General features: G+C 38.8%; 1 protein-coding gene across 14 annotated transcripts in view; it reads left to right on the plus strand.

Moving 5' to 3' along the window:
* The window catches only part of MBOAT2 (membrane bound glycerophospholipid O-acyltransferase 2), a 148,262-nt gene extending 129,232 nt beyond the window's left edge, over window positions 1-19,030 (plus strand). For all 14 annotated transcript variants that reach the window (XM_035273286.3, XM_054245237.2, XM_078350002.1 and 11 more), the window contains 6 exons: window positions 2,985-3,177; window positions 7,666-7,769; window positions 11,856-11,920; window positions 13,664-13,796; window positions 15,743-15,894; window positions 17,226-19,030. In XM_035273286.3, the coding sequence (XP_035129177.1) occupies window positions 2,985-3,177; window positions 7,666-7,769; window positions 11,856-11,920; window positions 13,664-13,796; window positions 15,743-15,894; window positions 17,226-17,448 (870 nt within the window). In that variant the 3' untranslated portion in view covers window positions 17,449-19,030. The remainder of the gene's footprint in view (window positions 1-2,984; window positions 3,178-7,665; window positions 7,770-11,855; window positions 11,921-13,663; window positions 13,797-15,742; window positions 15,895-17,225) is intronic.
* The last annotated feature ends 6,281 nt before the right edge of the window (window positions 19,031-25,311 follow it).

Here is a 25,311-nt window from a genome sequence, read left to right on the forward strand (position 1 = left end):
AGGCTAAGTGGTTTGACCAAGATTTCCCAGGTTGGCAGTAGAACTGGAATTCAAACTAGTACAATCTGGTTCCAAGTCTGTGCTAAGTTGCCTTACAACCAGACATAATTTTTACTTTCTTCAAGCCACTGGGGTACTTGAAACTGCTGGGATGCTGCTTCATAAAGAAAAGCATTAATACTCTGTATAGGCTAAGTTTCTGTTAGACTTCATCTAGTAAAATCTGAAGTTTCCATGAAAAAGAAGAGACCAATCTGGAATTCTGTGAGTTGAAGGAAAGGGGCTAGTGTGTTTTCCCTGAATGTAGGGTTTAGAGCAAGGGGTGACCTCCCTTATCCTGCAAATCTACAACCCTCCACTGTGCAACAAAGAGTGAATGCAGAAATGTGCATGCCTTCACAAAAGATGGTATATTGCCTCTTTCCTACCATGCGGCTCATTGTATTTTATACCAAAATGGTGTTTTTCTCTTCATAGTTTCTATTACTGGTTAAGTGTTAAGAAATGTTATATCAAACTGGGTGGGATTCCAGACTTGAAATTGGTGTCTTTTCATTGACTGTTTTGTATCTCCAGGGTGACCACTTAATCTTTTAGTGGTCTCCCTGCTGAAAGAAAAAGTAAAGACAATTGTAGACAGCATCTTAGAAGTTTATTCTAGAATGCTGGAAGAAGAATGAAAGCCTGGGAATCAAGATGCTGGACTCTCAGTGACCAGTTTGGCTCATCATTTCCGCACATCGCTTAATGTGTATGAGTCCCTCTCTGCAAAAGGAGAATCCTAATGTCTTCCCCATTTTAGAGACTGTATGAAGATCAAATGATTTTGTAAAATACTTGAAAATATCAAATGTTATAAACATGTGATAGTAGTAAATCAAAGTCAACAAGGAATAATACACATGTATATATTCTATTACTTCACTAAATTCTTAGGGGTTTTACTCTCATAAAATGCCACTTTCCTCTTTTGGATTATAAACATCCTAAATCAGAGGTTGTTGATGATTGCAAATATTCTTAATGTGTCTTCCTATCATTTTAATAATATATTTTATTTAAATGTTACATGCATATACTTTATAATGTCAAATAGTGATAGCAATAAGTCCCACAAATGGCATTTAGATGCTCCTTGTGCATCAGTGGAGTATGTAGATTATTGGGATCCGAAAAAGGATGCTCATGGAGCCCACTGGCTTTTCTGTTGGGGACCTCTCCTCTGTCTGCATCAGTTAGGGTTTGGCTGCTGAAACAAGGACCAAAATAACAGGAACTTAAAGTAGAAATTTATTTTTATGTTACATGAGGGACACTAACCTGTAAGCAGTGCATTAATAACATGGGGGCCCCATGGTGTGAGAGATCCACGCTCTGTCTTCCCTGTATAGATTACTTTTGCTCACATCCTAATGGCCAGACCCTAATCACATAGCCACACTTGGGTGTACCATAGGTGCTGATATGTCATCTTTAGCTAGACTTCCAAGCAACCAAGAGAAATTTCTTTTTCTGTGCAGGAAGGGGAGGAGGGCTGCCGGGTAACACGTGGCAGTCTCTGTCATGACATATGTAGGACATTTCTCTGGGGCTCTTCGTTTTTTTTTTTTAAGTGAAGGATTCTCCAGTATTCTGCCTGGGATGTACAAACTTGACTTCTGGAACTCTGGGTCTGGGCAGGGGAAGGGGGTTGAGGATATCACTTCTCAGTATCCGGCTGTCTTTGTATTCTCTACATTTTCATTGCAACACCATATCCCTGCCCTGCTTCAGAACCATATAGTCTAGTGGCTATGGGTTTCTTATTATATTACTAAAATGATATGCCTCATTTTAAAATTAAAATATGGGGCCATTTATTTCATCTTGCTTCATTTATAATTACTATTTTTTCTCTACCGTTTTAAAATCTTATAATTCAAATGTAAAGGTAAGATATTTGGGAGACACTAAGTAAAAAGTAGCCTTATTTTATTAAAAGACAATGGAAAACGAGAATAACAGCTGCACAGAGTCCTCGACCACTGAATACCACCTTGCAGGAACAGCCCACTCATAAAATATTGTTTCCCAAAGTGCAGTGCATCCGGCATATGCTTTGGCTCTTGCCTTGGAGCTTTCCTTTTGGCACTAGTACATAAAGTGTTAAAACGTGGCACTTCATTGATAAATGACTTCAGTCAATTTGAATGCTATTTGGTTACTGTATGGATCACTTCTAAATCCAGTTATTTTGTTGCCTACTTCTTCTGGATCTAGCCTTTTCTCCGCTTGTTTCTTTTTGTTCATAGCCTATATAATCTCTCTTATACCAAATAAAGTTGAAATATTCTGGCCTTCTACAAATATAAAAGCAGCATAAGTTGTAAAAATACAGAATACCCTGAGATGGTAATGTAACCTTACCAGTGTTGCTAAGAATAGCCTCTTCTTTCACCAGTCTTTTATGCACATTTTATTCTTCTCAGGTGTGTAACTCTTGGTTTTTATTATTCTTGAACAAAGTTGTGTTAACTTTCAGATTTACAGAGATGCATAGATTGTTTAATGTACAAATAACATCTATGAGATGCCTAGAATTTGGAAAATACAGAAAAGACACAATGGGAAAAATATTATATATATACATCCATATAAAATTTACTGCCAAAAGTAATTAATGTTATTTTTTGTATTCACTTCCATTCACACTAATACACTAATGCTTGCTTTTGGATTTCTTGATTTCCTGAAGGTTCCAAATATACAAATAGAGGTTTTAGCATGAGTTGAGTAGTAACCCCTAGGTAGTACTTATAGAGTTGGAAAAGTTCATACCATGAGACTATGGAAAACTTTAAACGCCAAGTGCAATTTAGTTCTTGAATTTTGACCAGAAGAATTGTAGGACTGATGTTGAGGAAGATCAGTCTGTTGATAATACATAGAATGAATTAAAAGGAGCATAGATAAAGTTGATGAAGTCTCGCCTTGGCACTTTTCAGACTGCAGTAATTCAGAAGCTCTTAGTTTGCGGGCTGTCCTTGTTATTTCACTTGACCATCTCGACAACATTACCTGTGGAGTACAACATTGACGAGCATTTTCAAGCTACAGCTTCATGGCCAACAAAGATGATCTATCTATATATCTCTCTTTTGGCTGCCAGACCCAAATACTATTTTGCATGGACGCTAGGTAAGTAACATGCAAATAGACTTCCTCGTGTCTGTGTTGAAGCAGTCTTATCTTGTTGCTAGATTGCTGTCAGTGCGCCCTCTTGAGGATACATAAAGACCAATTGGAAAAATTAAGTCATCTATGTAGAAGACACAGACCTCACAGTTCATATGTAAAGATATTCTAAAAACAGAATCAATTTTGTTATAATACAAAATAAAATCAATGGATCAATGAAAATACAACAGATATTTGTTGAATGCCTATTGTATTCTAGATTTAGTGTTAGCCAGAATAGATACTAGTATGTATAAGACATAGTCCTTATTCTCCAGATGGTTATAATTTAGTATGATTGTATTCAGCTTATCATTATGATACCTGTTAAATAGACCATTAAGCATAGTATAATATGATCAGTAGTTTATCAGCAAAGTGAATAAAATGATATTGATACTGATGGGGGTTATCAATTATGCCAGGAGATTCATCAGTAATTTTTTGTTGGCAATTATGACAAATTAAAATGATTCTTAGGGTACTTCTGATCCCCAACCCCAATATTTGGTTTGAAAAATGAATTCGAGACCAGCCTGGTCAACATAGTGAGACCCCTGTCTCTACAAAAAAATTGTTAAAAATCAACTAGGCCTGGTGGCGTGTACCTGTAGTCCCGGCTACTTGAGGGTCTGGGGTGGGAGGACTGCTTGAGCCTAGGAGTCTGAGGATGCAGTGAGCCATGATTGTACCACTGCATTGCAGCCTGAGCAACAGAGTGAGACTTTGTCTCAAAAACAAGAACAGAAAGATTGAATGTGATTTCAGCAATTGAAAAATGGCTAGTTTTGCACTTATGAGCAAGGAGACATGGAACTATCTCACTTTCCCTGGCAGCTGTTAGCAGGGGCATGTAGGAGGGACCTGCTCAGGTGAAATGGGCTTTCACAGGGCTTTGCCTGCTCTGCAGAATGAGCCACAAGAGGCTTCAGGCAGCCTGATGGCCTGATCCTGTGGCAGAAGAAGATAATTCTGGCCACATTTTGAAGGTTGAACTGAAGTAGAGAGAATCCTTCATTGAATAGATTGAAACCTCTTTTATGTATGTGTTCTTTTTTATCTCACCCACAAGATTGTAAGCTCCTTTATTCTTGTGATTGTCCTGATTGCCTTGCTTATATTTGGTACTCAACGAATATTTGAATGAATGCATGAAGAAACACATCAGCCAAACAAGGGCGATAAGTAGGCCTCTGAAGTTTGGCATTTTACTCTCAGTTTTATTTTGATTACAATGAAATACAGTTTGGGGCTGGAATCATTATTCTCAATCTTTCATCATACAGCTGTACACAATAGCATCATTAAAAGTTACTTTAACCTGGTGAGTTAATGGCCAATGAAAACAGAATGTGACCTTATGGATTTTAATGTAATACTTCTTTAAGGACTGAACATTTTTATTGTAGCCAGATTTAGACATCAGTAATATCAAATGAGATTCCTGTACTACTTAAATTCTGACTTTAAATTGATACTGAGAACTTTTCCAAACAGCTGGTACTTTTAGGGTTTTATAAGAATTGTGACCTGTTTGTTGAATCACTAGATTTATAGAATTATAAGAGTTCTGCATGTTTTTGGATTTGGTTGGACATCTTATTGTTGAAAATCTATCAAATGAAATGACATTATTGAATTTATAAGGCTTTTGAGAAAAATCACAAAATCTCTGTAAATATGTAAAAATATACAAGATTCATCATTAGGCCAGGAGCAGTAGCTCAGGCCTGTAATCCCAGCACATTGGGAGGCCGAGGCAGGAGAATGACTTGAGGCCGGGAATTTGAGACCAGCCTGAGCAACATGTTAAGACCCCATCTCTTCAAAAAAAAATTTTTTTTTAAATTAGCTAGGTATGGTTGTGCATACCTGTGGTCCCAGCTACTCAAGAGTCTGAGGTGGGAGGATTGCTTTAGCCAAGGAAGTTGAGGCTGCAGTGAGCTGTGATCACACCATTACACTCCAGCCTCGGTGACAGAGTGAGACCCTGCCTTAAAAAAAAAAAAAAAAAGAAAATTCATCATTAATTTTTTGTTTGCAATTATGACAGTTAAAATGATTCTTAGGATATTTATCCCCAGCCCCCATATTTGGTTTGAAAAATGAATCTTGTGCATTTTTACATGCTTACAAACCAAAGAAAAGGTGAGTTAATTCGTTTTCCCTGATTCTTTCTTAAAGAAGTAATCATATTAGAATAAATATGAATGACAATTTGAAATTGAACTATATTTAAAGAATTTTAAGAATTTTTATCTGTAAGGCAATAAAGTTATTTCATTCAATAAATACTTACAGTGTGTCTGTACTGTCTTAACACAAGTAATGGTTGAGATCCTAGTAGTGGTTAAGCCCTGAAGTTCAGGTGTCAACTCTGTCAGTGGAGAAACCAGCTGAGGCTCAGCATGCACGTGCCCATGTTCATCTCTGCCCCGTTACCTTCTTTTTTAACTGTCCATTTGGTTGTGAAATTGGAGTTTATTGATCTCTGGAGGTTCAAAAATCTGTTTTGGGGAAATCTAACAGTTCCAGAATTCTTTAATCTTGTTTTTATATTTTGTTAATAATTAAAAAAACAGTATGAATGTATTCTGGATCATGTGGACAGTTACTTTCTGATTTTTGTGTCTACATGTACATTTTTCAAAGTATAATTTCATGGATGCTAGTGGATAGGCAGACTGTATTGTGTTTAATTCCTTAATTCAGGGTTCTCAAATAGGAATCAGGTTTCTTGTCTCCACAGCCCTGTGGCCCTGCCCTCTTCTCCTTATCTCCTCAAAAAAATGATTTATTGGGATCTGAGCAGTTTTTTCCCTCTAACTCAAGTTTGAAAAACATTTAGCCTGTGTAGGGACAGATTGAATTGGTGTTAATCGTCAGTTACTTGGAAGATCTCTATATAATGGCAACTTGGAAGCTCTCGGGAGTTACGTTACCTCGCGTAAAGATTAGGCGGGGTCTGTGGAGGGAGATTGGGGGACAAGGGACGTGGAAGGTGGACACCCACAGTTTGATTTCCCCAGTTCTCTTCTCGTTTCATTGCTGTTGACCATACCCTGAGTCAATCTTGTTGCCAAATGAGAAGGTAGTTAGAAGTTTCATTGCTCTCAAATCACAGTAGGCTAAAAAAGGTGGAGAGGGTGAGTACATGAACAAATCAGAAGTGGTGGCAACCATTCTGGAGGGAGGGAGTTCCCAGCAGCCATTTCTGAGTATGCTGCCCATGTGGTTCATAGAGTTTGCTTTTAATTCTGTTGAATATGTTACTATGCGTACCTTCAAGGCTCATATTTATGTGAATTGAACAAAGGCGGCTGACCTCATTAAATTTGACAGAGTAGTAAATCTTGTTTATTCTTTTCCCCCAAAGTGTAATTTTTGAAAGATCTTGTTTGATGTACTAAAATACACTAATAAACAATAAAACAATTTAAAGATACATGTTCATATAGGCATATTATTTTGCTGGGCTTTGATAGATTTCAGTTTGTTTATTCTTTGGTCATTATACAAATAGCATCAACAGTTTTCAATTTGATTGGAAAAGGGCTCATTTGAGGCAGAAATTTTCTTTGCAGCTTAATCAAACATTCACATAAAGCAAAAATGACTAATTGAGCACTGTAGTGAAAAGGATTAGAAAACAAATTCTGGGTTGGGTTCTGTAGCTCATGCCTGAAATTCCAGCACTTTGGGAGGCCAAGGTAGGAAGATCAACTGAGGCCAGGAATTCGAGACCAGCCTAGGCAACATAGTGAGACTCTATCTTTACAAAAAAAAAAAAGAAAAGAAATTAGCCAGGCATGATGATGCACACCTGCAGTCCCAGCTACTCAGGAGGCTGAGGCAGGAGCATTGCTTGAGCCTAAGAGTTCAAGGCTGCAGTGAGCTATAAACCTGCCACTCTAGCCTGGGCAGTGGCAGAGGGAGACCGTATCTCTATTTTTTAAAAATTCTGGAGACATAAAGTTCTGGTGAACCAAGAAAGAAAAAAAAATGGAAGGAAACTATTATGCCTCACTTATCTATAATTGTTTATAATAAAGTTCAAATATATGATTAAAAAGAACATGGGGCTCCTGGGGCAAAACATCCCCTTGGCAATTTCTTGGCAGCTGGTTGAGCATACTCTGCTTCATTCCGCTGGCACAGCTCATGTTGGGGAGCATTTCCTGTATGAGTCTTCGCCTTTGCCTGTCAGTCCTCAGCAGCTTTTAAACTCCACCTACCCTCAACTGATGCATAATGTCTTATGTTTTATTGACTAATTGTCCTGGATGTGTCATTTTCATTGTATGTGATATTGTTTCTGACCTAAAAATTAAAATAAATCTGCTTTTACGCTTTAAGAATAAAAGGTGTAATAACATATACCTTCTGGGAGAATATGGCAGATTGTTATGGAGATAATTAATACTTTCTTAAAAATTTTGTTTTCTTTAGCCGATGCCATTAATAATGCTGCAGGCTTTGGTTTTAGAGGATATGACAAAAATGGAGCAGCCCGCTGGGACTTAATTTCCAATTTGAGAATTCAACAAATAGAGGTGCGTCAATCATTAAGAAGTTAGTTGCTATATATACTTTGAGTACTGTAGTTTGTTATACAGGTTATGCTGTGATGTTCTAGGAGTGCTATTGAAGGGTCTTTAATATTAACACTCGTTCTTTCATGTAACAAATATATATTGGTTGTCAACTATGTGCCCTAGTCACTAAAGACAATGAATAAGATAGGTACAATTTAGTCCCTCATGGAGCTTTAATTTCCTAGAGGTTATAGACTAAGGTCAAATAGGTGGTGATCAGAGAGGGGTAAGGGATGTGGGTGTTCATGAAGCACCAGCTTCTTCATTTAGGTGTTTGAAGGAAGAGAGTCCTAAAGAAAATGGTGCTTAAGCTGAGTCCCAAAGGAGTATGAGACAGCCGGACACTCCAAGTAGGGGAGCAGCCTGGGGGTCGAGAGAACGTGTGCAGCTCATGTAGGTTAGTAGTTCCGGGAGCCAAGAAGGGTGATTGAGAAAGTGGGCGCCAGACAGTCACATTCTTACAGCCATGTAAGAGTTTTGAACTTTCTTGTAAGAACAATGGGGCACTGTGGATGGATTATATATGTAGCCAAGTGAGGTGATCATATAGGTGTTTTAGAAGGATCTGGCGTATAGAATTTATTTCCCTCCAGAGGCAGAGATCTCTGTTAGGAGGATGTTCTGTTAATCCAAGTTGATGGTGACCTAACAACATGTTGCTAGTGGGGCTAGAAACATGTAAATATATTGGGTAGCTGAGTAAGAGACTCAGCAGAACTTGGTGATAGATTGGGATCAGCAAGAGAGAATGAGTTATGAATCAGGCCCAGAAATCTGCTTTAAACAACTAGGGTTATGGTGATACCTTCCACTTAGAAGAATGGAGAATAGATGTGAGTTTGAAGGGACAGTTAATATCTTCAGGTCACAGACTTACTGAGTTGTCCACCAGCCAAATCATGGTCAGACACTCAGCAGAGGCACCTGAGCCTGAGAGTGAAATCTGGGAACTATCAGCTTGTGGCAGTTCAAGCCCTGGAAGAAAGAATGAGAAGAGGTGAGAGTCTAAAGGAGCACCAATACTGAGAGGCTGGGCAAAGGAAGGCAATTCAGGAGTAGCCAGAAGAAAAAGGGAGAAAACCAGCTGGGCATAGTGGCTCACACCTGTAACCCCAGGACTTTGGGAGGCTGAAGCAGGCAGATTGCTTGAGCTCAGGACTTTGAGACTAGCCTGGGCAACATGGCAAAACTCCATCTTTACAAAAAAATATGAAATCTAGCTGGGCGTGGTGGTGAGTACCTATAGTCCCAGCTATTCAGGAGCAGGAGGCTACAGTGAGCCCTGAATGTGCCACTGCACTGTAGCCTGGGTGACAGTGCAAAATCCTGTCTCAAAAAAAGAGAGAGTAAACCATTGTTTTGCTAGCCTGTGAAAAGGATCATTCCAAATAGAGATTACCAAAACTTGAGGTGAAGGGGTCAAGCTGGACCCTCTGATGAGCCCTAATGTTACTGAAAGTGGGCAGTCAGGCATTAAGTGCCAGAGATGGGATGCCAGAAGAAAAGCAGTGCCATCACTGAAGTTTGCCAAGATTACCAAATCTGAATTGATCTGTAGATCCTTCTAAATGTAGAGGGGACATGGAGTATAGAGAATCTATTAAACACCAGATCAGATCAAAAGTGGGAAGTTCTTTGGGACATACGACCCAAGCTATTACAGATTAAAAGAGGCTTTGGCCAAAAGCACTGTATGAACCTTTTTTGGGGTCCTGATTGACAAACCAACTGGAAAAGACCTTTTCAAATAACCAGGAATATTTGAATACAAAGGGGGCTTAGATGATGTTGAGGAATTATTATTAATTTTGTCTGATCATGGTTTTTTAAAAAAGTCTTTGTTGGACGTATGCATTCTAACTAATTGCAGGTGAAGTAAGATGTCTGGTATTTGGTTTTGATATTCTTAACAACAATGTTGTCAATAAAAATGGAGGAGAGGGAGAAATTGATCATTGTTGAAGTTGAATGATGGGTATAGTAGTGTTTCTAACCTTTTGTTTATTATTAACACCTTAAGGAGACTTTTGAGACACTCTTTTCCTAATAATTTCCCCCCTGAAAATTTAATACTACAGATACACAGTGTATCTGTATACCTATTGTTGTATTACTGCATGTGTATATATTCTTTGCCCCTGAAGAACCAATTTTTATCCTCCCGGGGGCGCTATCACTCCTGCTGATAGTGCATGGCATAAGAAAAAGTAAAGAAAGGAATTAATTTTTCTGAAGGAAAAAATGGTCATCAATGCTAAGTGCCACTGAGATACCAAGTAAGAGAAGGACACAAATGCCTGCATCATTTATGGTTTTATTTATTTATTTATTTATTTATTTTGAGAGGAAGTGTCACTCTATTGCCCAGGCTGGATTGCAGTAGCGGGATTTCGGCTCACTGCAACCTCTGCTTCCCAGGTTCAAGCGATTCTCCTGCCTCAGCCTCCCAAGTAACTGGGATTCCAGTCACCTGCCACCACACCTGGCCAATTGTATTTTAAGTAGAGATGGCGTTTCACCATGTTGGCCAGGCTAGTCTTGAACTACTGACCTTATGCAATCCACCCACCTCAGCCTCCCAAAGTGCTGGGATTACCAGCATGAGCCACCGCGCCCATCCTTGTTTATGGTTTTATGAACGACAGTTTCAGGAGAGGGATTGGCATAAGGGCCAGCTTACACAACTCCTAGGAGTTCATTTTCCATAAAGGGACAAGGGTAGAAACAGGGCAATAGCTAAGGGGAACAGGGAATTGAGGAGAGCTGTTACATTTTGTTTTAAAATGGAGAGATTGAAATGTGTTTGCTGATTAGGAGACAATTTGAAGGGGAGAGTGTGAAGCTCTCCCTACAGTTGAAGGAGAGAGAGATCTATTGATCAATGAAGTCCCTGAGAAGATGGAAGTAGAGAGACTGTCCCTAAGGGGCCACCTCTCCTGTTATAAAGACAGGAAGGAGGGCAGGATAAGTGTGTGTATATCTCTATAAAGTAGGAGGCTACCTTACCTGTTGTGAGGGAGGAAGGAGATGATAGGACCAGAGATATAGATGGGGTATTAGATTGAATCGTGAAATTGCTGACACCTACCTCTTCTTGATTTTATTTTAAAAAAAGAGAAAAGAAAATTTCAGATGATTTTGTCCAGTAGCTTTTTTCAGGAAGAGGAGAATGAACTAGTTGTCTAGGAAACAGGATTGTTTGGTAGGTCGAGGGCTCAGTTGTGGTGGAGAACCATGAACTTAAGACAAAGGTCTGGAATGTGGTGATACTCTGCACACAGCATGCAGATGTTCCCAGTGGGGCGGGAGGACAGTGCGGTTGATCTGGAGTTAGGGTTTTGATAGGGAGGTGAATGAAAGGAAAATAAACAAAAGCATTGAAGATTCTGATGTAAGAGCAGTAAATAATGGAACACAAAATCTAAAATAGTCAGAAGTGAAGACCAGAGAGAGAGTTACACAGGACAAAAGTATCCAGGCCAGAGACAAAAGGCTCCCTCTAAGAGTGGGAGTAACTGGAAAGATAGGAGGCTCTGAGGGATCTGGGGGGGCAGATCTACTCTTTCAGGGGTAGCACAGAGCCAGGCAGCCCCAAAATTCAGAGTAGCCAGGGCACTGAGAGACAATGGCTGGGCGGGTTGTTGCACTGGATGTCTGCTTTTCCGAGAACCATGGCAGAGCTTGGCGGGAAGGAGGAGCGAGGTGGGCACCCCAGTGTTTAGTGTGAGAGGGAGGCCATCAGAAGGCATTTGTACACTCTCTCAGGAATTCCTTTGGAAGAATTCCATGACATCCCTTGTAAATGTTAACATACAGGAGAAAATGGTGACAATCCATTTACCTCGTAGTGTTCCCAACAATAAACTTCTCTTACATAGAATGATGTTACTGTATTAGAAAAACAGGATTAAGGAAAGAGAAATCACTGTACTACCATCGATGTTAAGTAATTTTTAAAAAGTATTTTAGCATAATAATATATTATTACTTATATTTAAAGCTTCATTATTTTGTGACACAGAAAAAAGTTGCCTTTTTTTTCAGATGTCAACAAGTTTCAAGATGTTTCTTGATAATTGGAATATTCAGACAGCTCTTTGGCTCAAAAGGTGCGTTCCTTCAAAAACAATCTTTAGATGTGCTTTGGCATCTAGTTCTTAAGGTTGAGCTTCACTGAATTCAGGTTCTTGATTAAATTAATGGTGTTGAGTGACATTGTGACCTCAGTGTCACCCAGGAAACACTGTTGGCCTCCTCCTAGGCAAGTCAGTATAGAATTAGAACTGTTTTGGCCTGAGTCCCAAATGCAGCTCTCCTGCAGGTGCAGCTATCCTGCCCTCTCAGCCTCCTGTAAAGGCCTCCACCAATGTTGGAGGTCACCATTGTCCTCCTTTGCAGCTCCTGATCCCATTCAGTAGAGATGTGGTTTAAATTCAAAAATGCCTGCACAAGCACAGTACTTGTGCCCTGGGTACTCCAGAACAGTCCCAGTTTTAAAGATTCCAATTCAACAGATTTTTGTTTGTTAGTCAAGGGATACGAAGACCAGTAAGACAAAAAGACCTAGCCCCTGAAAGTGAAAGAGTTCACAATTTTGTTAAAGACACGGCTGTATAATCAGACACGTGCTATTCCCTGTGGTGAGGATTAGGAGAGAGAAAGCAGGAACAGTGAGGACACACAGAGACACAGGAAGAACTTCCTGGACGTGGTGGGTGCTTGAGCTGAGGTTTGTGTCGGGAGTGTGTCTCGTGAACAGGGTAGAGGCAGCCCAGGCTGAGCGGAGTAACAGGTGTGAAAGACAGAGCTGGGGAACAGCACAGAATCTCCCAGGGATCTCTTACCATCCCTGTGAGCGCATTGTCCTATCTTGAATTTATTTCCTAAGAAAAGGCCCCTATAGTGATAAGGCGCTCAGCAGCCTTCTTTTATAGTGTCCCTTTTTAAATGACAAATTAAACATCTTTATCCCTTGAGATGGTTAGCATGTGCTATCATCTCTTCAGGGTGCCTGCCAGTCTCCCAAGGGGCTGCAGATCCTCTGAGCTAATCTGTTGCATTATTTGTTGTTGCTGTTGTGTTTTTTTTTTTTTTTTTGAGACGGAGTTTCGCTCTTGTTACCCAGGCTGGAGTGCAATGGCGAGATCTCAGCTCACTGCAACCTCCGCCTCCTAGGTTCGGGCAATTCTCCTGCCTCAGCCTCCCGAGTAGCTGGGATTACAGGTGTGTGCCACCGTGCCCAGCTAATTTTTTGTATTTTTAATAGAGACGGGGTTTCACCATATTGACCAGGATGGTCTCGATCTCTTGACCTTGTGATCCACCCGCCTCGGCCTCCCAAAGTGCTGGGATTACAGGCTTGAGCCACTGCGCCCGGCCCTGTGGTTATGTTTTAAATTTGATACCTTAGGGAAACTTTATTTTCATCTGAGTTCTCTACCCCTGTTAATAGGAAAGCTCAGTCTATCTGTCAGAAAAAGTACTGTTATTAGGTCAGTTAAAAGTTATTGATTTTTTTTTTTAAAAAAGTAATAAAATAATATAGGATAAAAATAACCTTAATATTAGTTAAAATTTATTCTTTTTGTAAATTGTGTAGACTCCCAAATACTAGAAATGATCATTTAGTTACTGTATATACCAGTAAGAAGATGGGAATTTATGTTCCTAAATTTGATACTTAATCACTGTAGCCTCCCTGAGATCATAGCTAAGTTATTGCCTAGGATAAGTTGTATTTGTTTCTCTAGTTACCCTAAATCCTGTCAGGTTATAAAAGAATGATCATTGCAGGCTTTGTAAACTTGGGTCACTCACTCCACTTGGCTCTCCATGTTTTTCATGGTTTCTAGGGTGTGTTATGAACGAGCCTCCTTCAGTCCAACTATCCAGACGTTCATTCTCTCTGCCATTTGGCACGGGGTATACCCAGGATATTATCTAACGTTTCTAACAGGGGTGTTAATGACATTAGCAGCACGAGCTGTAAGTATCAAGAATTTTATTTTACAATTCAATGGTCCACTTATACTGTTAAAAAGGCTGAGTACATCTCTGTTAGAAGGTTGATCCCCTTTCCTTGCCCATGATCAGTATTGTCCTTTCCACTAGAAGCGAGGTGTGTTAATGCATGTTTGCTGAGCACACACCACAGGCTAGGCTCCATGCTCAGTTCCTGTGAGGAGAAAACATGTTTCTGTGTGCCTGGCAGGTAGGTGGCACTCACAAAATGTTACTTTGTCTTTACAGAATTTTCTGAAGGAGAGATAAAAACTGAGTTAAATAAAGATGATCAGAATGGGTAGGTTTATTTTAGAAATGTTTCCAGAGAGCTGTAACCTTTGAGTCCTCTCTGAGGTGAAGAGTTGACTGTGGCTAGGCCAAGATAGTGGATGAGCTGTGGCCAGGTAGATGCCACACTAGAAGTGGGACACCGTTCTTTAGAGTATTTGCCTGGATGGAACCTAGAGTAATATTTTGGGAAACAATTGAGACAATTAGGTTGGTGACATGAGAGAGGTAAGGAGAAGGGTAATTTAGTGTAAGCCCTTGAAATCCAAGGAATGTGACATGACAAAAACCATGTCTGAACAAGCTGCTTATGGTACTTAGAGGTAAGAGGGCTTCATTTATCAAACTAGCAGATATTTACTCTGTTCCATTTTAAAGTACTTTGGGGTGGATAAGTTGTATGTGTGTATACATACCTTATGCATGTGCGTGTGTGCACGTGCATATGTACCACAAGGCATGTGTGACAGATTCCATGAGTGTTATAAATTCTAAGTAGTATAGGTGTTTAGAGATGGAAGAAATCTCTTTTGGTTAGGTTAACTAGAGATGGCCTCATTAGAAAGGTGTTTGGATCCGGACTTTGAGAGATGAAAGTTATTTCAATAGTGAATTAAGCATAATGGGGAAAAAATGACATTCTAGGCATGGGAAGGACATTAGAAAAACCGAGTTTTGAACATCAAGCAGAGAAGAAGCCTAATCCTATTCTGTCTGCAATGGAAGGGGTCAGGTGTAGTTTTTAAGCGCAAGTATGGAATGCTGAAAGCCCATACCCCAGGACAAATGGATTTGTCATTGGTGGGCAGGATGGAATCAAGAGCAGGTGACTGCCGTGGCGGTGAGCTAGGCAGGAGATAGCAGTGCCTAGCCACTAAGAATGATGGGCTCTGTGTGGAAGGGCAGTAACCATGCACCAGCTCACCTCTGAACAGTACATGTGGTGTTTTCAAAGCAGGGCTGTGTCTCACCTATATAAATATATTTGACAAGAAAAATGTTTGGTTAAGTTTGAACATTTCAAAACTGAAATGTTTTGACTGTTTTGAAAACTGACAAAAAAGGTATTAAAACAGTGATATTTAGAAAACACCATTTTTGAGAATTTTTTCCCAGCTCCATTAATGAATAATGTGTGTGGTTGCAAATTATTTAAGTGCTGTTTGACCTAAGCTCAGTGTGGAGTACTTTGTTTTTCACAAATGCGGAGGTTAAATAAGAGTTAAGGATGAAGGAAAACTAAACTTATTTATATACTGTATTTCACCATATATGATTTAAGGGGTCTCTGGGCAATGTTGTCTTAAACTTTTTTGGGGGAGACTTTTTAATACAGAATCTAATTACAGAAAAGTTGCAAAGAACTTCTGTATGCCCTTTACCCAGACTCATGAGTCATTTATGTCTTCCCTGTGGTTTCCTCATCCCCCCTCTCTCTTTTATACACAGTATGTACAATGTGTATTCGCTTTTTTGGAACCAACTTTTTCCATAGTAGCAGTGCCATTGTACACTCACACCAGCTACATACGAGAGTTTCAGTTATTCCACACCACATCCTTCAGTTGATATCCCCAGTGTAATTTCATAAGTAATGTTAATGTAAAGATACAGCAAATATTTTTGTTTCTTTATTTCAGATGAGAAATAACTTTAGACATTATTTCATCGAACCTTCCCAACTTAAGTTATTGTATGATGTTATAACATGGATAGTAACGCAAGTAGCAATAAGTTACACGGTTGTGCCATTCGTACTTCTTTCTGTAAAACCGTCATTCACATTTTACAGGTAAGTGTTACTCTTAAAACTTTGTCAGTGGGAATAATTTTATATTCAGAAGAAAGTTTCTTGTTGTTGGGTAGAATAGAAAAATAGTACCACAACCACATTTCCTGCTGATAAATACATTATTAGTTACGTTTTAATCCTGAGCCAATCAGTCCCAGCATTTTTCTATGGGATGACTCATACCACTCAACCCTCAGATGAGTGATTTAGACAGAGAAATATCAGCTGGGTAACCACTGCCTCAAACCTCTCCTAAATTTAACAAAAGTTTCTTAGTTTGATTGTCCTGAACTTCCCCAGCTCTTTACAAAGCATTATTAATTATCTTAAATTTCTTTAATCAAAGGAAAATAAATTCTATTTTATCTGTTCCTTTTCACTGTGTCTTTTATGTCTTATCGATACTGTGGCAATCTGTATATTATAGAAATTGTCCTGTCTCGCATTCCATATTTTTATAATCTACTTACCTCCTCTCCTTGACCCACCAAATTTCACTCCCCCATATTTTAGATAGTGATAGAGATCAAAAATGTTATTCTTTTATAAATTCTTTATTATTCTAGCATTTAGAATGACCTAGCACAGAGTATATAGTCAAAAAATGATTGAATCAAATATGACAATAATTGTACTGTAAGACATTAAATAAGTCCTGCTAAAGGTTCCATTTTAGCAAGATTAGTAAATGTTTAAAAATGTGATTGGGCTGTTGGTTAGATTTCCTATCCCAGGGACTTTGTTCAGAATTACTTGAATTTATAGCTATAGATGCAGTTTAGGTTACATTTTGTTTATATTTAATTTGAGGAATGATGTTTCCAATAATATTTTTAATAATATGGCTTTTCTTTTTCATGAAAGTAACCATCAAGAAGCAATATTGCTTCCCTGTCCTCACCTCATTAGAATATTTGTAACTTAGAGACAGTAAATAGCAGATGAGGCCAGACTAGTAAAAGTCTTAACTACCTCCACATTTTCATTGTTGACTCAACTTTTAATTCTCTGGATTGGGTAGATTTTCAGATTGCTACTGCTATTAATACCTAACTTTTTGTTTTTATTCTGTTTAGCCATGGTCTTATGACTCTTTGAAAGGAATGTAATATGCTATCTAGAATCAGGCTTCTAAGCAGCCTGGGTTTATCCACTGCTATAAATACCCACTGGCCTACACTGGCAGGTTTCTTCTCCTGAGGGGGAAAAAACAAAAGAAGAATGTAGTAAATACATTCAGCCTAAGGTGGGCCACGTGACATTTTGACAAGGGTGCAGTTATTAAGGATTAATTACCAAATTTTAATAAACTTTTTCCCTTTTTATTTTAGCTCCTGGTATTACAGCCTGCACATCCTTGGTATCTTAGTATTACTGTTGTTTCCAGTGAAAAAAACTCAAGGAAGAAAGAATACACGTGAAAATATTCAGCTCTCACAATCCAAAAAGTTTGATGAAGAACATTCTTTGGGACGGAACAGTTTTTCTACAACAAACAATGTTTGCAATCAGAATCAAGAAATAGCCTCGAGACATTCATCACTAAAGCAGTGATGGGGAGGGCTCTGAGGGCTATTTTTAAATGTTAACAGAAACCAATCTTAGCACCTTTTCAAGGGTTTGAGTTTGTTGGAAAAGTGATTGACTGGGGGGAAATGGGGCAGTTATAGATGAGGAATTTCCTGTACACCAGATTGGAAATAGAGTGAAAGAAGCCCTCCCATGCCATGTCCCTGTGGGCCATGCCTTATGTAAGAATATTTCCATATTTCAGTGGGCACTCCCAACCTCAGCACTTGTTCGTAGGGTCACTCGCGTGCCCTGTTGCTGAATGTACGTTGCGTATCCCAAGGCACTGAAGAGGTGGAGAAATAATCGTGTCAATCTCGATGATAGGGAGAAATTAACTTTTCCAAATGAATGTCTTGCCTTAAACCCTCTATTTCCTAAAATACTGTTCCTAAATGGTATTTCAAGTGTAGTATTGTGAGAACGCTATTGCAGTAGTTGCTGTTGTGTGCTGTAAAGGAGTTTAGGAGGAATTTGAAACAGGATATTTAAGAACGTGGGTATTTTTTAAATGCAATAAACATCTCAGTATTTGAAGGGTTCTCTTAAAGTATGTCAAATGACTACGATCCATAGTGAAACTGTCAACAGTAATGGATGCCAAATTATAGGTAGCTTATTTTGTCGGAGGGTTTAATTACCTTGTGCAGTCAAAGAGCACTTCCAGAAGGAATTTCTTAAAACATAATGAAAGGTTTGGTAAAGTGATATTTTAAGCTTACTCTTTTTCTTAAAAGAGAGAGGTGATGAAGGAAGGCAGGAATGAAGAAGCGCTGCGTGGCCTCCAGTGGAACACATAGGGTGGAGACGTGGATCTGCAGGCTGCTTCTTCTCCACGCCAGGGCTCTGTGCCATCGTGTGAGACTTAAGAAAAAGTTGGATAACTTTGTGATACTTTGGACTTCTGAATGAAATTTGTCGGGCATAAATTATGTAGAATTAGAGGGTTTGGAAATAATATTGGTAGGTTGCTCAAAGATTTTGAAAGAGAAATTGCTAGGTAGGTTACTATCTGGCTAATCAGTTTCTTATCCTTGACAGTTTAATTCATATTGGGAAACTTTTAGGGAAATGAAAACTAAAAGTCATGAGTCTTGGTGACATTTTTTGAGAATAATATAAATTCATTTTCAAACTCTTCTCACATTAAAATTTTGCTGTGAACTCTTCTAAAATCAGTGACAGATTCTGTAAGTAGGAAAATATGCTTTTATTTTATGGGCCATTTTTACCATGATTAATCTTGCCTTGGATTACTAGGTGTCTTCTGTGATCCCACAGAGGACTGTGGTGGCCACAGGAGCTGAAAGCAGGAGAGTGGGATTTGATGCCAGGCAGTGGAGTGACCTCAGTCCTGGATTGTATCTCCTGCCTTGTGAGAGCAGAGGGGGCAAAGTCTTCGGATTTCACCTTTATTTGGCCTCTGGATGGAACTTACTTTTCTTTTCGCCTTAAATGTTTAATGCAGTACAAGTTTTCTATGATGGGTTTCTCTCTCTCTCTCTTTCTCTTTTTGTGGTGGATGGGGTCACTAATAAATTTGCAAATGAAGTTAAGGACCCAGCAACCATCTGGTGTATGTTATGTAATACTTCATTTAAAGAAGAAAGGAAAAGCAAATGCACTTGCAACTTTTGAGGTCTCAGTCAGCAAAAATGTTCATGTTTCTTTTTTGAAGTTGAGAAATGTCCTAATCTATTTTTATTTTTCTAAAAGTAAATGTTTTCCATCTGATAAGGCTAGCCCTGCCATTCCTTCTCAGAAAACAAATCGATAGCTAAATAAATTTTCTCTATTTTCCCATGCATTGAAATTATGTTGGCTGGGTGTGGTGGCTCACACCTGTAATCTCAGTACTTTGGTAGGCCAAGGCGAGTGAGTCACTTGAGATCAGGAGTTCAAGACCGGCCTGGCCAACAAGGTGAAACTACGTCTCTACTAAAAATACAAAAATTAGCCAGGTGTGGTGGAGAGCGCCTGTAATTCCAGCTACTCCGGAGGCCGAGGCAGGAGAATTGCCTGAACCCAGGAGATGGAGGTTGCAGTGAGCTGAGATTGCACCACTGCACTCCAGCAGGGTGACAGAGGGATGCTCCATCTTAAAAAAAAAAAAAAAAGAAAAAGAAAGAAAAAAGAAAAAAAGAAATTTTGCAAGCTGTATATGTGAGAGAATAGAAAGAATGTTCATGGAAAGAATCTGCCCCGTAAAATGTCTGCTCAGTTTAATTAATGTTGCAGAGAATCCGATTGCTATTAAGAGAAAGTGAACAAATTAATAATTTAAAGGACAGGTTCAGGCATCGTAAGTGAAAACAAGAAGGCTTAATACAAACTTGTTGGGTTTTGTTTTTTTTTGTGTGGTTTTTTTTTGGGGGGGCAGGTAGGGGTTTCATCCTATCTAGCCACTTACAAATAATCACATTTCTGTTACCCAAACTTACTTTATTTCTCAGCCTGTAAGACTAAGTCACTGTTACCTATTTCTTGCTCAGTGAATATAATCTTAGCACTGTCATCTAGAAAGCAACAGATTTGATTGGTTTTCCATTTCCTTTGAAGATAATTACATGTGCAGTTTGACTAATTTTCATCCCCCTGAATCAAAAACTAGTTGTTTTTTTTTTTTTTTTGAGACGGAGTTTCTCTCTTGTTACCCAAGCTGGAGTGCAATGGCGCAATCTCCGCTCACCGCAACCTCTGCCTCCTGGGTTCAGGCAATTCTCCTGCCTCAGCCTCCTAAAAACTAGTTGTTTTTATGAAATGGTTTTTGGATAGCTCTCCTTTAGTTTGGAGAAGTAATAATCACAAAGATTAATATTTTGCTTCTAGTACTTACAGTAGAAGAATTTTAAACTGGTACGTCTACTCCTGTTAAATAGAAAGGGATTCATTGTAATATATGCTTGCTTTACTTTCATCAGCAGAATAAGATTCAATGCATACTTATGTTATATATTTTCCACTATTCAGGTATCATGAAATCACTCCAGAGATGATCAATCAATATCATATTTGTACTTTTGGTTAATTATATATTACTCAGGGAAAAATGAACAAAAATAATCATTCATCCTTCAATTTAATTTTCTTGAAACAAGAGTTAGTTTAATTTGGTATGCCTCAGCTGTCACCATTTTATAACTGGCTCATTCTGTTTTTAAAGTAAGTAATTTTATTGGAACTCAGGGTAATTGGGGTAATTTATTTAGCTTCTAAAATATTCAGCAGGATAGAGAAGATTTATTTGGCTTCAAAAATGTCCAGTGACCACTTCACTTATTAGCCACTACAGTCCATTTGACTCTGAAATATATTTATTCTTGGTCTCCATGATGTGTGACACTCATGGGATTCCCCCACATACCACTTTTGAGAAAAATGTGCAGTAAAAAGGAGTTTTCTAGAAAGTGACAGCTTACATTTAAGCACTAGCTGACCTGGGAGGAGACCTGGATCTTCATTCTGGTTCTGTCTTTCATGAAACTGAGGACTTGGAGGAGCCACCTGTCCTGTAGACCCCAAGTTTCTCAGCCATAAGCAAATGAGTTAGTTCTAAGAGTTCAGGACCAGTTGTGTGTTGTGACGGAGCCATTAGCAAGTCTGTAGGATTCAAGGACTTGGGCAGGTTCGCAGTCGACACTATTGTCAAGGTCGTTGACTTTTACTACTTGAGCTCAAAGCCCTGACTTTTCAAAGGTCATCATGGTAACAGTGAAATCCCTTAAATCAGAAGGCATGGGAACATACTTTTTCTCCTGGCAATAGCTCTCTTACAATGAGTGTTTCATAATCAAATAGTCTCTGCTGAAGAAAACATGTTTTCCTTTTGCTGTCTCTGCTTTTTCGGTTTCCGTTTGTGCTGTGTAAAATTGGAGAAGATATATGCTATGAGATGTTTTATACAGATTAGTGACCACTGAACAGAGTTTGCCACCGTATAACACCTCAAAGCTATTCAAGGATATTTAAAGCATATGTAGTTTAGTTATACCTTATTTTAAACTACAGAAAACAATAGCTTTAAAATTTTGCCGTTAAAATAATCATAAATTTATAGTTTTACTTGAGGACTAGATCACAGTTTTGGACAAAAATCTTTTCCTATTTAAAATTCATAGTAAATATTCAGTTTGTTTCTTCACGAACAAATCTAGACATTTATACATTTTTGTTTCCTAATTATCATCGTTCACAATTAGTTGGTTTCAACAGTTCTACATTATAATTGAGAGAAAAATTACTTGAGAGAATAATTGTTTCAGAATGGTGCCTACTATTTTGTGTCAGCTAAAAATTTGTTCAGAGTTTTAGATATAAATCAGTATTTCGTGGGGTTTTATTCAGGCATTAATAGTTCTTCCTGGCTGAAATTTAATAGGTCAGATGTAATATAGGTGCAGAATCCTAAATAACACTGTGAGTTGTAATCTTAACTGCCCCCAATACCTTATAAAACTGTTGCACTTAACCCAGTTGCATGTAATGAGTGGCTGGTGGTTGATGCCCTCATCTTAGATGCTGAAATTTCTGTTTTCTACAGCCCTCGTAAAAGTGGGTATCTTGATCAATGCGTGCTTCCAGTGCTGAAGGAAAAGATTTGTGTTTAAGAAGAGAAATACACCCTGAAATTTGATAGATTAGAATGTAGAGGGTCTCTACAGTGATTTTCTACATACCAAGCAGTCAAATCTATTTATAGACACTCTGATTCAACAGAAATTTTAAAATGAAATTTTCCACATTGGTATTTTGTAGGAAAGCTCTTATAATCAATGCTTGAGCTCCTTTTTGAGGCTCTTCTTGTACAGAGCTTGCAGCCAATTACATTTTAATCGGTAGGCTGCTGAATAATGTTTTTGTATGTTTTAAAATAATACTTAGTTTAATAGTTTTTTTTTAACATTATGCAAACCCCAATAAAGAACTGACATGCTCCATAGGCCATTAACTGGGAAAATTTTGTGAAACACAGCCTAAATACACAGTTTTTACACCAACTAATTTGTCTTAGCTTTAAAACTGATTATAATTCTTCTTTAAGTACAACTTTGATAAAGAAAAAATGCAACACTAAGACTATCTGTTCTATATATTATAGTGTAACGATCTGTGCAGAACCACTGTCTGAAGCTTACTCAGTGATGGACAGCCATCTCTCCAGCCATGTTTTACGAAATTGCACACTAAAAAGAAATGCAAATACTACAATGAAAAACCAAAAGTTACAGAGAAACATAAGTAAAATCACTAAGCAGTTTCTTAGTAACATATTTGAAATAGAAGAGGTAACTGACTGCCTTTCACTGTTTCATGTTCACTCTTTTAGCATAATTTTTTCTTTTAGGTTAATTTTCTTAGGAAAGTAATTTGTTAATATTCCTCCCTGTCCTTTTGCATTAAAGGACAAATATATATGTTGAGAGTTTGACAGACCTTTAAAATATTTCTCTTTCCCAATTTTAAGTATTTTTGGTTCTGTGTGCACAGATGTATCCTTGAAGTACATTTGCCTCTGACTTTATCACAAAGAAAAAGGAATCAAACATTGAACACAAATGTGTTCCAAACCAGTCTTGTCCCTCTTCTGTCACTTTTATGCGACTGCTCCTCTGAACCAGAAGGGGCATGATACAAGGCAATAAAAATGAAAGTAAAAATTGAATGAAGTGAGAAATTCTTCCATATACAGAGTGAAAATGTGGGATTTCATTCCTGCCTTCCTTTAAATGTTGTGTCTCAATCTCTGCCTCGTAGTAGGTGAGCCCTCAGTCACCCAAACATGAGGAGAGACCCAACTCCAGCAGCCAGACTTTAGGATTTACATTTGCCTTCCCGAGTTGAGAATAGAATGTGGTGTTCTGTGCTTTCTGTTTATATTATTCCAAACTATTTTTTTAAAGAAGTGTTATTTTTCAACAGGTTCATAAATTAGTTCTTGTATGGCAAATTAAAACTCCCACTGTGTCAGTCAAACTGTGCTGTGCTAATTCCATAACCACTCATTTCTAGTGTGTGTCAGAGCTGCACTGGTGGCTTATCGCTGGGTTTTAAAGGTGTTTTTGACTTACATATAAGTGTTTTCTTTTCTAATTTGTGTGTCTTTACAACTGATTAAACAGCAATTTAAAAATACATGTGCGTGTGTTTGCTAATATCTGAGGCTTTTAATTCCACTTATAGAACTGAATACTGGGCCTGTTATGAGAGTTAATGGTCATCTTTATGGAAGGATTCTTCAATAATATGATGATAATATTCTAAAGAGTCAATGACTCTTTAACTGCTTAAAGATTATTTAGAAGAAACGAATGTCATATTATAAGCACCTTGGCAGGTAATTTAAAACAACCATAAATTAATGTATAGTGTCTGTATTCTCTCCTAAAACAGACTTGTCAAGTGAAGAAGACACTGACTTTGCTCAGCTGAAAGGGAGCCCCCGCTCCCAGGCCTGGCAGTTGGCCAGTTCTCAGCACTCAGGTGGGAGATTGTGGGTGTGGCTGCTGGGAAGCAGAGTACTGGGACTCTGCTAGACACTTGATTTCTGTGTCATCACAGACCTAGGAGAACTTTGGAGTTCTCCTGGGGGCTCTTCCTTTATGCTGCTGTGAACAATTGTAGGGAAGTGTCTTCTGTTTTACTTTTGTGTAGAGATGCTAGGCTGAGCAATCACAGGTCCAGTCATAATGCTTTCTCTCTGGAATAGAGAAAGAATTTGATGTCAGACTTAAGTTACCCTATTTTGAGATTCAAGACCATGTTGAAATTGGGCCATGACCAAAAGCATTACAGACTGAGAATTCCTACCCATGTGCTGGGTAAGGAGAATAAGTCACTACCTTTGTCCTCAAGGAGTTAGTGAATAGTGACCATATGACACCATTAGTGTTTTATTGGATGCAAAGGAGCCTTGGCAATAGGAGGAGGAGTGAGGACTCAGAGCCCAGTGTGGGAGAGCTCCACAGTGGATTTGGCTCCTGGACCCCTGAGGAAGGCTTCTCTGGGGCTGAGAAAGAGGAGGTGGGGAGTTAGAGGAATAAAGAAAAGCTATGCCAAGAATTCTTTAAAGTATTATATACAAATAGAATAAAAATATAAGCAAGTTTAGATCTATTATGTATCAACAATATGTCTATCTGTTTAACAACTTTTCCCCCAGTTGGGAAAAGGAGCAATAGGAAATTAGCCAGATTATTAAACCATCAATGAAATATTTCAAGCAGGTGGTTCAGTACAGAGAGCTATAAAAGAAACTCAGGTGCCCACCCTCAGACGGAACAGATGTTACTGCTTTGCCACATTAGATTCAATTGTTTTTTCTGCATGGGAAGGATGTTGCGCATAAGGACGGTATACCCACCTGTCCTGGCCTTCTCTCCGGCCCAGGGGACACCAGCGATGTCAGCATGGGTCTCTTTGGAAGCCTTTGCCTTTGGCTGTTTCCCTTGTGAGCTTAGCTATGTGATTTTTTTTTTTTTTTTTTTAGATGGAGTTTCACTCTTGTTACCCAGGCTGGAGTGCAATGGCGTGATCTCGGCTCACCGCAACCTCCACCTCCTGGGTTCAGGCAATTCTCCTGCCTCAGCCTCCTGAGTAGCTGGGATTACAGGCACGCGCCACCATGCCCAGCTAATTTTTTGTATTTTTAGTAGAGATGGGATTTCACCATGTTGACCAGGATGGTCTTGATCTCTTGACCTCGTGATCCACCTGCCTCGGCCTCCCAAAGTGCTGGGATTACATGCTTGAGCCACCGCGCCCGGCCTGCTATGTGATTTTAAGACATACCTTTGTGTTACATTTCCAGTAGCTTTTCTCAGTGTGGCATGATGGGTTGTGTTGGCTCAG

This window comes from Callithrix jacchus, chromosome 14, assembly GCF_049354715.1.
Source record: "Callithrix jacchus isolate 240 chromosome 14, calJac240_pri, whole genome shotgun sequence".
Classification (NCBI taxonomy): domain Eukaryota; kingdom Metazoa; phylum Chordata; class Mammalia; order Primates; family Cebidae; genus Callithrix; species Callithrix jacchus.